Genomic DNA, 13,149 nt, shown 5'->3' on the forward strand with positions numbered 1-13,149 from the left:
GACAGTGGCTCACCGATGCCAATGACATAATTACCCAGCTACATTTCTGAAAGAATGCAAAAGCATTGACATATATTTTTCCTTCCTACAATAGCCGGACGGGCAGGGCAGAGATAGATTTTGGTAGCCCGACTGGAAAAATCGCTAGCCCCAGGACGTCGGGCTAGCGATTTTGCGAGCCCTGTATCTGATTGAGGAATCACTCATCTTTGGAAAAGAGAGTTTATTACAGAGAAATGGCTCTTTCCAAAATAAAAGCTATACTATCCGCTTCTTCTGGGCTATATTCTCAGCAGCACATTAAACATATCAGGTCCACATAAGGAGAATCATGTGCTAACGGCTGTCTAAATGACTCGGGTAAAGTTTGTAGCATGCATGCTTGTTGGTTTTGTCTTTGCACTAGGATGATGTCGGCGTAAATGTGCAGTCATATTCGTTGTGTTCCCACTAGTGCTTTCAGGTTAACCTCGTTAAAATGACCTTAACGCCATTACACGGCAAATCTCCGTTAACGAGTTACCGCCGATCGCCCCGTGCATGGGGCTAGACGGCCAACACGTTAACGAGCTAACTGCGCTAACACACTAGTTCCCACCCATGTAATTGAGCATTGCATGGCACATCCAACATACTGTTTTACTTTAGTCCATGACTCGCTTACCTTCAGGGTCATACTTCACATGAAAACCAAAATAATTCCAAACACCAGATCTGAATGAGGGTGGGGGAGGTCCATGTTGCAAGGAGAGCTTAACTTCTGTCTCGCTAGCTTGTCCTGCTCTCTTCCTTCTGACGATGCTGTCTGTGTTGAGCGCTCAGTGGATCTGCGCTCGACAGTGCAGCCTAGGCGGAGTAGTCGAACGCAGATTCACTGAGCGCTCAACACAGACAGCATCGTCAGAAGGAAAGTTGATAAAATAAATTACAAATTTTGTTTTGTTCGATACATATGCGTACCGAACCGAAAGCACTGTATCGAACGGTTCAATATCGATACGAATATTGTTGCACCCCTAATATATATATATATATATATGTATATATAATATTCTGACAATACTATAATATTGGCCATATTATATTTACATTACCACAGTGAGAGGATTTTAGTCTCATGAACAACATTAGCTAATTGTTATTTACTAACTAATCTTAAATGACTGTTCAGTACAGAAGTGAAGCCCAACAATCATGTTTTACAGTCCCGTGGTCTCAGCCTCAGATACTCAACTAATCAAAGTGATGTCATGACAAAAATGAATGACCAACAAAACTTTTTTTCTTCCTTCATTTATGTCAAACAATGCTGTATGTAACGTTTCTCGCGGTTAGTATCATGGTTGCTAGGCAACCTGAACAGCGCGACGAAGGCTAGACCGTCCCATTTCACAAGCCTCTCACTTCCGCACTTCTCGTACTTATAGTACACACCGTACGTAGTACACGTAGTACGCGTAGTACGCGTAGTACGCGTAGTACGCATAGTGCGCGTACTTCAAGCGTGCAGACCCTGAATTGGGACACAGCCAAGGACTTCAGTTTTCCCCTCATTAAGCTGGTGTAAATTTGCAGCCATCCATCTATTAGGTTCTAAGTACTGTGAGAAGAATTTTTACAGTCAATTTTTTGTTTAATTAGTAACAGAAAAGTACGGTACGGGTTATGTTTCTTGTGGCATGTTTTGTTTAATCAGGCCATTTGTTCTACAGCAATCAATGTGGTAGTTGAGTTTGTGCTGATGTACCTGAATTAATTTAGCCAACAAAAGGCCTGTTCCTCTCAGTTGTTCTGCTCACGCGTCACTGATTCAAAACAGATTCAGACAACAGCGATGTGGATTCTGATGGTGCTGTTGAGAGTGAGGACAGCCAGGCAATTAGAGATGGGCGACCGTGGCTCAGGGGGTTGGGAATCACATCTGTAACCGGAAGGTCGCCGGTTCGATCCCCGGGCTCTCTGTCCTGGTCGTTGTGTCCTTGGGCAAGACACTTTACCCTACTTGCCTACTGGTGTTGGCCAGAGGGGCCGATGGCGCGATATGGCAGCCTCGCTTCTGTCAGTCTGCCCCAGGGCAGCTGTGGCTACAACTGTAGCTGCCTCCACCAGTGTGTGAATGTGAGAGTGACTGAATAGTGGCATTGTAAAGCGCTTTGGGTGCCTTGAAAAGCGCTATATAAATCCAATCCATTATTATTATTATTATTATGGGTTGGAAGGCCAGAACTATATTCAATTTCCGAGTATCCACCGAAAAAAACAACTTCTCATTTCTCACGCACAGAGTAAAAAAAAAGACAGTGTTTCATAAATGGCAGGTTTTAGTTTAGAGTTTTAATATCAGTTCCACAAATTCGTAATTCAGCTTTTGCTACAATCCAAATATTGAATTTGAGGAGTTTGTTGCTCAAGAAAAATAAACAGTTTTGCTCATGAACAAGTTTGTTCATGAAGGTAAAAAATATATAAATTAAAATACACAAGATACAATAACAACAATGCCAAGTTATAGTATTTCTAAAACTTATTTAACTTTAATATTTAAACTTTGAAGTTTAAAGTTCAATTAATATTTAACTTGTGTCCCCTCTCTCCTTCATTTGTGTTTTGTTCTTGTCTCTCTGCTTATTTCTTCTATTTACCATAATCCCTTAAACCTCTTCCTGAAGCCTGTTGTTATTGGAAGGATCTTTATTTATAAGGGAGTTCTTCCTTTCCACAGTTACCAAGTGCTGCTCAAAGCAGATTGTCTGAGAGTTTGGGCTTTCTCTCTAATAATTTAGCGGGTTGGCTCATAGTGTAAAAAAACTTGACATGACAATGACTGTCTGTTTAAAATTGTCCTTTTTAAATAAAATAAAATAAAATAGAATGGATAGAATTGGATAGACATTATTGTATGACAAACACAAAATCATTGTTCAGAGGTGGATTGTTGTTTTGTGTGTCTGCAGTCTGTCAGGCTGTCTGATCACAGAGGAAGGCTGTACGTCACTGGCCTCAGCTCTGAGCTCCAACCCCTTCCAAATTAGAAAACTGGACCTGGGCTACAATCATTCAGGTGACTCAGGAATGAAGCTGCTTTTGGCTGGACTGAAGGATCCATGCTGGAGACTGGACACTCTTAGGTATGGAGAGAATATCTGATAGAGGAGGAAGACTTAGAAACATTCCCTGTCTCTTTCACACACTTCCTCTTTGTTTCATGCAGATGTTTTAAATTTAATTTATATTAAACATATTTTAAAAGAGAGAGAAAGAAAGAAATGAATTCAAAAATCCAGGATTTCTTTCTGGTATTTGAAAAGGCAATTCCACTCCTCATTTGAAAATCCATTTCCCTTTCCTGTCAGCTCACAGATTAGCTAATATATTAGTATATTATATTAGGTATCGGATTAGCTCTGGAATTAACTATTGGATCAGCTATCAGATTGGTTATTGGATTATCTCATTTCCAAAACCCTGAAGCAATGCAAACTAGCCACGCAGCGTGATTTAAGGTACTCACAGGCACAGGCTGGTTGCCTGGATTTTTATACACTGCTATTTGTACTCATAGCTTTGCAATGCTAGAAAGTGTGTGTGCTTGCAAAAAGGCCATTCAGCCTTCAGATGTACTCTCTGCCCGACATGGATATGTGAAGAATGAAGGGACTCTACAGTAAAATGGAGAGCTGAACCTCCTAATGTACGCCTTTAGACTCAGCCTGACCAGGTGTTAAAGGTAACGTGCTAACATGGCTAATGCTAGTGTCACAGCACATAGACCCACTCTTTTAAGATCATGCTGCTGTGCTCTTCACAAACAAAGCTTAAAGCAGCTCAGACTATTAGAACCAGCACTGAGCCCTGTTACATTTATACAGTGTTAGATCGAAGGGTGCAACCTACCGCCTTTAAACTAGTGGTTAAAATGCTGTCTGTAAACACATCAGTCCACATGTTACCACATTACTTTATGATACTTAGAATTAAAAGAACTGAGACAGGCTGATATAAATAATAGCTGTCAGTTCTCTCCCTCCTTATATTATCTCCAGTCTTAGCAGATATTATTGACTTTATTTATTTTAATATGTGAGTGCACACATTTATTCTGAACTGGACATAAATGATGATCACAGAGTGTGTAATATTAATTTTTATATAATATTACATACATATTTATTAATGTAATTTAATCAAAATCCAAACACAGTGTGCTGAATCTTAACATTGAATGTCTAGTATATTCCAAAGAGCATAATTTAAGCATTCACTGCACCTACAGTACCTACACCTAGTCAAGTGTGGTAAAGATACAGATAATGAAATTTAATTATTACTGAAATATGCATAATGAAAAACAAAACTGGGCAGCACAGTGGTTAGCACTGTTAACTCACCGTGACAAGGTCCTGAGTTCAATTCCACCATCAGGCTGAGGTCTTTCGATGTGGAATGATTCTATGTGTGTCTGTGTCTATGTGTTTGGCCTGCAAAAGACTGGCGACCTGTCCAGGGTGTACCCTGCCTCTCGCCCTAAGACAGCTTGGATAGGCTCCTGCGACCCTGAAAAGGATAAGCGGAAGAAAATTGATTTATGGATGGAAAAACAAAAGCTGAAACTGATTCACTTTAGTACTATGCTCCGTGCTTATAAAGACCCTTGATGCTGTGATATATACTGTAAATCATATGGAAATAATTTTCACAGACCTCATAAAGTAAGTAAGTTACTGCTGATTTTTGGTTGATGTTTATATTTTCAGGTGTTTTTGTGTGTGCATGGTTTTTTTTTTTTTATGACAACAATTGGAATTCCTCTGGGAGATGAGGACACACCCACATCTGTTCCATATCATAGTCATTTAGGATGTTATAGCTCTGAGTCTGTTTTGTGGCATCAGACACCCACACAGGAAAACGAGCACCTGAACTTTATGCAGGAGAGACTGCATCAGTGATGGTTGACTCTGCATCTTCTGCATCCTCTTCTGCATGTCCTTTAACTCACAGTTCAAATCACTTCAAAAGAGTTGTGTATATTTACCTAGAAGGACATCTGTAACTTGTACAGATTAGTAGTTTTGCTTGTTTTATGAGTTACATTTAAAAAGAGAGAGGGAGGATATGAAACTTATCATTCCCCTGCAGAACACAATCTTAAGTGCTTATTCTTTTGATCTTATGAATTCCACTCTGATGTGAATTCACTTTTTGTCTGATGATTGGCACAAAGTTTAAACTGGTTTTCTTCTGAGAGATGCTGCTGAGGCTGAAAATGAGCCAATTGAAACAATAACTGAAAAAAAAATCTATACATAAAAAAATCTCTTAATTCCTGAATTACAGGCAAAGACATGCCCAAAAGTTTAGTTTCTCCGGATGTTTTATCACTCATCTAAGTGACTTCTTCTGTTATACAGATAAGTAATGGAATGTTTCTTGGAAGGAAAACTGATGTGTACAGTTGAATTCAATCTACTTTTTTAAGGTTTTTAAAGTTAAGAGAGTAGTTAACGCTCCATCACCTACATCGTAGTTCTTTGGGCTGGGGTTAGGCGACGAGAAAAAAAAGCCACATGGCTGAAGCTTTGCTTGGCGACCTGAACGCTGGGCAAGTCATACAATCTTGTGGGTTGGTAGCGAGACAGCCTTTTGTTTGCTGAACACCTCCTGTAGGTCACGGTCCTCTAATGGGATGGAGGTAAGAGCTAGAGCCATTCTATATGAGAGTTAACCAGTGGAAACCGAGAATAAGTTGGGAAAATTGAATGGGGAAAAAGGTAAGTGACTCTCCTGGCTGTTCATTATTATTATTATTATTATTATTATTATTATTACAGGATCTAACTAGCATGACAGTTTCAGTTTGATGAGTGATGTGGGCAAACACTTGATTATTTATTTTGATTGTGATTAATAGCTTTGGGTAGTATGGGAAGTTCGAGTGCTAGGAGAGGAGTGTGCAACTGTTTAGCTAACTCTCAATCAACAAGTCTCTGCCCGACACCGAAATCAGCGAGAGCCTGAAGGGGTTGGAGTAGCCTGGTAAGCCTGCAAAAACACAGGGAGCAGTAGCCAGGGTTTAATATTAGTAACTGATCTGCCCACCTGTATCCCAGAACATACCTGCAGGTGGAGCTTTTTAACCATTTGGGGCAGGATACTAGAAAGTGATCAGGCAAACCACCTTACAGGTTGGCTGTAGCTCAGGTGGCAGAGCAGGTCAGCCACTAATCAGAAGGTCGGTGGTTCGATCCCAGTGATGGTTCACTCTGCATCCTCTTGCATGCAGGCAGGCTGCCTCCTGGCTGGTTTCCAAATATCCTTGGGCAAGATATTTGCCATACAGGTGACCCAGGAGTTCTTTTTTTTTTTCTCTCTCTTCCCCCCCCTTCTCACCGTCTCTTCTCCCCTTTGGTTTTCTTTCTTTCTCTCCCCCTCTTTCTCTCATTCATTCCCCCTGTCCTATTTATTAAAAAAAAAAAAAAAAAAAAAAAAACTTCAACTGCAAAAAAAAAAAAAAAAAAAAGATAGTAACCCCATGTTTGCCCACTGGTGGTGGTCAGAGGGCCCGGTGGCGCCAGTGTCCGGCAGCCTCGCCTCTGTCAGTGCGCCCCAGGGCAGCTGTGGCTACAATGTACAATGTAGCTTGCCATTGCCAGTGTGTGAATGACTGAATGTAGTGTAAAGCACTTTGGGGTCCTTAGGGACTGAATAAAGCACTATACAAATGCAGGCCATTTTTTTTACCATTAAAAATAGTTGAGAGCTGGAAATGCACAATTTGCATCGGTTCCAGCACAGAATCTGTGACAGAAGAGGCAATAACTGGGGTGGATGTTTGTACTGGTAGTGCAGCGGAAGTCAACCCGAAGACAGCGAGGAAATGACCTGCGGAGTCTGTTTTTCTCTCAGCTTCCCTCTTCCTCAGGCGTTGTCTATCTGGAGGGAAAGGGAAACTAAATCCTTGAAAGAGGCGGGTTCATCGCGAGAAGCGAGCTGATCTTTTATGCACTTTTAGTGCTTGCAAATAAATGTAGTGCCTGACCTGGCCAGCCTACCTCTTCCAATACCAGCCACCTCAGTGGACTGGCCAGTGGGGCTGTGGGAGGAATCCAGAGTAAACCTGTGCAACCTCCAAATAGAAAGGACCTGGCCAGGTGATGGAATGGATCTCAGCACCTTCTTGCTGTTAGGCAACAGTGCTAATCACCACACCAAGTGCTGCCATAACTGGAATGTATAATTTCAAAGATGTACTGTATAAAATAGAAACAATATATACCAGATTTGGTGTGATGCTTGACCCTACAAAACTCCATGGTACTTTATCAACTTTGAATGCCTAGATTTGTGGTTCCTGGTTTAAATGCATTCACTCTTTAGATTCAGAAATCAAAGCAATAAGAAGCCAGATCATCAACAGTTTGATCCACGTATGGATTGATGTGTAGTTGTGAAAATGTTGGACTGTTCCTTTATTAGTGTCTAACAGTATGTGTATGAGAGTGATGTAATGTCCATATGTGCATGCTGACAGTGTTGGGGAGTAACGGAATACATGTACCGCCGTTACGTATTTAAAATACAAAATATGAGTAACTGTATTCCGTTACAGTTACCGTTTAAAAAGGTGGTATTCAGAATACAGTTACTTTGTTGAAATAAATGGATTACACTGCGGTACTTTCCTGTTTCATTTTGTCGCGGGTCAGGACTGTTTGGGTTTTGTTTGACAGCTACGTTCTGTTGTTCCAGGCGGCAGCGTTACGGTTGCCATGGTTACAGGGCGACGCTCTCTCTCTCTCTGCGACTGTGTGTTTCCTGGGTGAGAGAGCACCTTTTCGTTGTTGTTGTTGTTGTGCTAAGCTAACAGGCAGAATGCTACAAGCATAGCTCTAAAGAATGTAGCATCATGGGCAGTGTAGTCCGTGTTGCAGGGAGAATGGACTGCCATACACGTTATGGGTCTGTGAGCGCGAGGAGGGAGAAAAAGGGGAGTGGAAAGGTACGAGTTGTCATCGAGGAAAAACGGGAGCTGGAAGCATGTAAATATAATAATAACCACTTCAGCCAAGAAGAGTGCCTGACGAGCCCAGTTGTAAGTAAACTATTAAGACTCGACTGTACACCGTGTTCGTGTTTTCCTCCGAAAACAATAAGTTCCGTTGGAGCAGTCTTTCAACGCCTCTCTCTGTCTCTCGCAAGAAAAGTTGACCCACACAACAAAGTAAAGCTATTTTTCAGCTACGAGCCGACAGGGACCCCGCCGTATTAGTCAGAGGTCCCTTTACTACAGTTCGGAGTCGCGGACCTTCAGTAATAGTAATAAATCACACAGCAATAGTACATTCACGTTGTTGTAAAAAGCATGATAATATATTAAGTAATCCAAAGTATTCAGAATACGTTACTGTCATTAAGTAACGTAACGGAATACGTTACAGAATACATATTGGGGCATGTATTCTGTATTCTGTAATGGAATACATTTTAAAAGTAACCTTCCCAACACTGCATGCTGAAAGAGACTGTGCTGGTCTGACCCCCCTCCTCCTTTCAGGGTGGAGCCTGCTGGAGTCCGATGGTTGAGACCAGGTCTGAGGAAGTGTAAGTGTGCTTTTAATGTGATTCATGAAAACAAAGCATCACTCATTCACATCTCTGATGTCAGGACTCATGATCAAAGTGTCAATCAATGAACAGATGATGGATCAATAACTGCAGCTGGATTGTGTTTGTTCTCTCCATCAGATTCCTGTCAACTCACAATCGACACAAACACAGTACACACAAACCTCAAAATGTCTGACAACAACAGGAAGGTGACACGTGTGGAGGAGGTTCAATCATATCCTGATCATCCAGACAGATTTGATGTTTATGAGCAGTTGCTGTGTAGAAATGGTCTGACTGGTCGCTGTTACTGGGAGGTCGAGTGGAGAATAACAGTTATTATATCAGTGAGTTACAGCAAAATCAGAAGGAAAGGACTCAGTTATGACTGTTTGTTTGGAAACAATGATCAGTCCTGGAGTCTGTACTGCACTGATGATGGTCCTCATTATGTCTGTCACAATAAGAAAGAGACATCCATCTCCTCCTCATCCTCCTCTGTCTCTAACAGAGTAGCAGTGTATCTGGACTGTCCTGCTGGCACTCTGTCCTTCTACAGAGTCTCCTCTGACACTCTGATCCACCTCCACACCTTCAACACCACATTCACTGAAACCCTTTATCCTGGGTTTATGCTCATGTCTCCTGGTTCCTCAGTAACTCTGTGCCGAGTTGAGTGTAAAGAGTGTCCTCCTGTTAGAGAAACACTCTGACTGTTGAACAGATAGTTCAGTCTGTACATGTTTGTCTCTTTCACTCAGAAACACATTTTCAGATTCATGGATTCAATCAGTTGACGTATAAAACTGTTCTAAATGATTCCTTGTAAACATCTTCAACTCAGCAAGGTCCACTTACATGTTCATGACCAGCTGATGTGATTGACATCAGTCACTATGGTAATTTGCCTGGTAAAAAGAGCCAGTGCTGCCATGTAGCCATCCTGCCTCACTGACAGGCTTTTGGACTGTTCCAATTAAACTATCAGTTCCCTAACATCACAATGTGTGGCTGTTATGCATGTCAAAGTGATGTCATTTTAGGCTTAAATGTCCAAGTTGCTCAGTCACATTCATTACCATAGTGTAACATTACTCAGCTAATCAGAAAGGAAAAGCTAAACATGTCTATGGCCTTCACATTACTCAGTCTGAAGCAGGTCTCTGATCCAGATTAAATCCAAGGTATAGATATAGTGCTGCTATGACTGAATCTTCTTTGTTCTTATTTGCTTTTTCTTTGTTGTATTTCAAATCCCAGGAAGAGATGCCTTGGAAGTGGAAGTATTGCCCTGTTAACTTTCAAAAGAGGGCAGCTATTTAAGCATTACAGGCTAAAACATTGGATTTTTGCAGCAACCAAAGTATTTCCTTGTTTACAGATACGCCAGTTCTGTTTTGCTGTATGTCATGTGGGTTTGCTGTTCTTGTTCGGAGACTGTCTGTTGTACCCACCTGTGTACTGCACACTTCAAAGTACAACATAAAGTCAGGTGCCCTTATAAAGGCTGTAAGTTTGAAAGCTGAATCTGCTGCACCGAACAAAACAGACTAGGAACACAACTGGAAGAGATACAGAGACTGATTTTCATATAGCACTTTTCTACTCTTCTGGAGTACTCAAAGCACTTAATACAGCATGCCACATCCTTCTATGATTTTTAAGTACCGTACTTACTAACTAACATTCCCACCCTGATGGATGCATCAGAGAGCAATGTAAAGTAAATATTTTGCCCAAGGACATTTAGCATGCAGACTAGGAATCAAACCATCAACCTTACAACCAGTAAATGACCTGCTCTACCTCCTGAGCTAAAACCACCATGAAGTGATTGGTTGTGACCTAAGTAACGACAGAGATGGTGCACAAGAGCAAATGCTGATAATATGGAGGGGTGCCCTCAGGCCTCTGGGTCTGAAGCTCGGTCCTCTCTGGCACAGCTGGCTGCCGGCAGAGCCTGCGGGCACGCCACTGCAACCCCCTCTGGCCTCTGCTCCATAGCTGCTGGGTGACCTCTCGTTTGGGGCTCTACTCAGCTCTTCCCAGGAGGGTGGCACGGTTCCCCCCCCTTTTGGTGGTCCTCCTCGGGTCCTCGTACTCTGGGGCCTCTGGATATCTGGGGCCTGGATCTCCTCGATACCTGCTTCATGCCCTGGGGACGGGGCTATGGCTCCCTACACTCTCTAGCAGATCGTTACATGGAGAAACCTTTGGAATACAAGCATGCTGATCCACACAGGTATGCACACAGGTGTACACACGGGTGTTCACAGACGCGGACTACACCTTTCTTGGCTGCTACCTCAAAGCACATTGTGTGCTGTCTATCTTGCGTGCTGCACAATATCGTTTAATATTTAGTATCTACTGTTATCTACTGCTAGCTAGTTTATTGTGATGGTGCTGTATTTATTATGTTGCTCTTTTTTTTGTTTGCTTTCTCTTCTGTTTTTTTTTTCTCCATACAGGTGATCCAGGTGTTTTTTTTTTGGTTTTTTTTTTTCTTTCTTCCCCCCCTTTCTCACCGTCTCTTCTCCCCTCTGGTTTTCTTTCTCTCCCTCTCTCTTTCATTCTTTCTCCCTGTCCTATCCCCCAGTCATGTCTGTCCCATTTGTAGCAACCGAAAATAAAATAAATACATAATTATAATAAAGGTCAATCAAAGGGACCAATATGGCAAGGCCATGATGATCCACTTGGTAAAATAAATCCACTTGGCATCTTTCTTGGCCTTAAGACAACAATTCTGATGGCTAAAGATCCAAACGGGGCACAAAAAAGAAAAAAAAAAGATAATATGGAGGAATTGCCTCTTCTTTCTCCTTTGGTTTCATGTTTTCTCCTGGATTTTTCCAAGGATCAGATTTGTAGATAAAATGTGGAATGTACAACACACAATACAGAAAAAGCTTTAATAAAACTGATTCTTCCAAAATGTACCTTAAATTCAAAAAGTACTAAAGAGATAACAGTAATGAGCACACACTCAAACAGCAGTAATGATGACTAAGAAGTTCTTCAAATGACACTGTAACTGTATTTAACAGGAACATGGTCATTGAAAGCAACACACTTGATGAAATAGTCACATGATGTTCATCTGTCTCAGCTGAAATGTTTAAAATTTGTTCCAATGTGTTAAATTGACTGAATATTTATGGAATGAAGCTTCCAGTGAAAAGTGAATCAGTGTAGGTCAATGACTGCATCGTGTGTATGATTGCAAACAAAAAATTGAAAGAATTTCAAGAAGACAGTACAAAAAATATATTTGAGCAGTGAAACAGACAGCAGGTAGATGTGTGATGTTTCCCTGTGGTCTGCAGGTCCAGGCCCAGAGTGATGGATCTACATCAGACAACTGAAGTAAATTCAGTTGTTAGCAGCACAGAAATAACCACAAAGCATAAAAACGTAGAACGCCTAGCACGCAGCAGCTACAAGCATCTTGTGTACATTTACTCAGCATGATAGCAACAACCTGAACTATATTTATGATACACTATTTCAGACCATTCAGCTCCTTACCAAAGACTGTGTGTCACATCCTTCTCTCCTGTCCACCTCACAGACTGTCTGCTCAGCTAACCTGAAATATCATCTGGACGAACTGTTACAGTGAAGCCTGAACTCACAGTGAGTGAACCTCTGCAGCCAGATGTGTACAGCTGTTTCACTGAGTGAAACTCACTGGCAGCAACATAAACACATTTTATAAAATTAAGTTTAATCAATAGACTAAGAAACAGTTTGACCTTTTTCTTAGGATTGATGCATGCTTCCCATCCCAGAAGTGATGTGATACTGTCCAACAGATTAATGAGACAGCAGAGCAGATGCTTGAGGACATGCCTTTGAATCCTCTGGTTTAAAATATTTCAAGCAAGATAATATATTAAGTAATCCAAAGTATTCAGAATACGTTACTGTCATTGAGTAACGTAACGGAATACGTTACAGAATACATATTGGGGCATGTATTCTGTATTCTGTAATGGAATACATTTTAAAAGTAACCTTCCCAACACTGCATGCCGAAAGAGACTGTGCTGGTCTGACCCCCCTCCTCCTTTCAGGGTGGAGCCTGCTGGAGTCCGATGGTTGAGACCAGGTCTGAGGAAGTGTAAGTGTGCTTTTAATGTGATTCATGAAAACAAAGCATCACTCATTCACATCTCTGATGTCAGGACTCATGATCAAAGTGTCAATCAATGAACAGATGATGGATCAATAACTGCAGCTGGATTGTGTTTGCTCTGGTTTAAAATATTTCTTCAACATTCTATAATCCAGTGACAGTTGTCAGTATTTCCACTAATGCACAACAAACAATAACTTCTGATAATTCATTCGGCAAATTTTATTTTTCAAATTGTAAACAAATACAGTTTAAAACAGCGTTTCTATTGCTGCCACAGTGTAACTCAGTTTAGCAGCAACCTGAAGTGTCCATCGCAGTGACCAATCACATTAGGATGCCACCCTCTTGGCCACCCCCCCCCCCCCCCCCACCCCCCCGGCTTCTGCTCCGCGGCTGCT

General features: G+C 41.5%; 1 protein-coding gene across 1 annotated transcript in view; it reads left to right on the plus strand.

The window, feature by feature from the left end:
- The window catches only part of LOC113006779 (uncharacterized), a 39,289-nt gene that overhangs the window by 20,431 nt on the left and 5,709 nt on the right, over positions 1-13,149 (plus strand). The window contains exons 6-9 of the mRNA XM_080297131.1: positions 2,955-3,128; positions 8,555-8,601; positions 8,746-12,246; positions 12,687-12,733. Of these exons, the coding sequence (XP_080153257.1) occupies positions 2,955-3,128; positions 8,555-8,601; positions 8,746-9,320 (796 nt within the window). The 3' untranslated portion in view covers positions 9,321-12,246; positions 12,687-12,733. The remainder of the gene's footprint in view (positions 1-2,954; positions 3,129-8,554; positions 8,602-8,745; positions 12,247-12,686; positions 12,734-13,149) is intronic.

This window comes from Astatotilapia calliptera, chromosome 23 (assembly GCF_964374335.1).
Source record: "Astatotilapia calliptera chromosome 23, fAstCal68.1, whole genome shotgun sequence".
NCBI lineage: Eukaryota > Metazoa > Chordata > Actinopteri > Cichliformes > Cichlidae > Astatotilapia > Astatotilapia calliptera.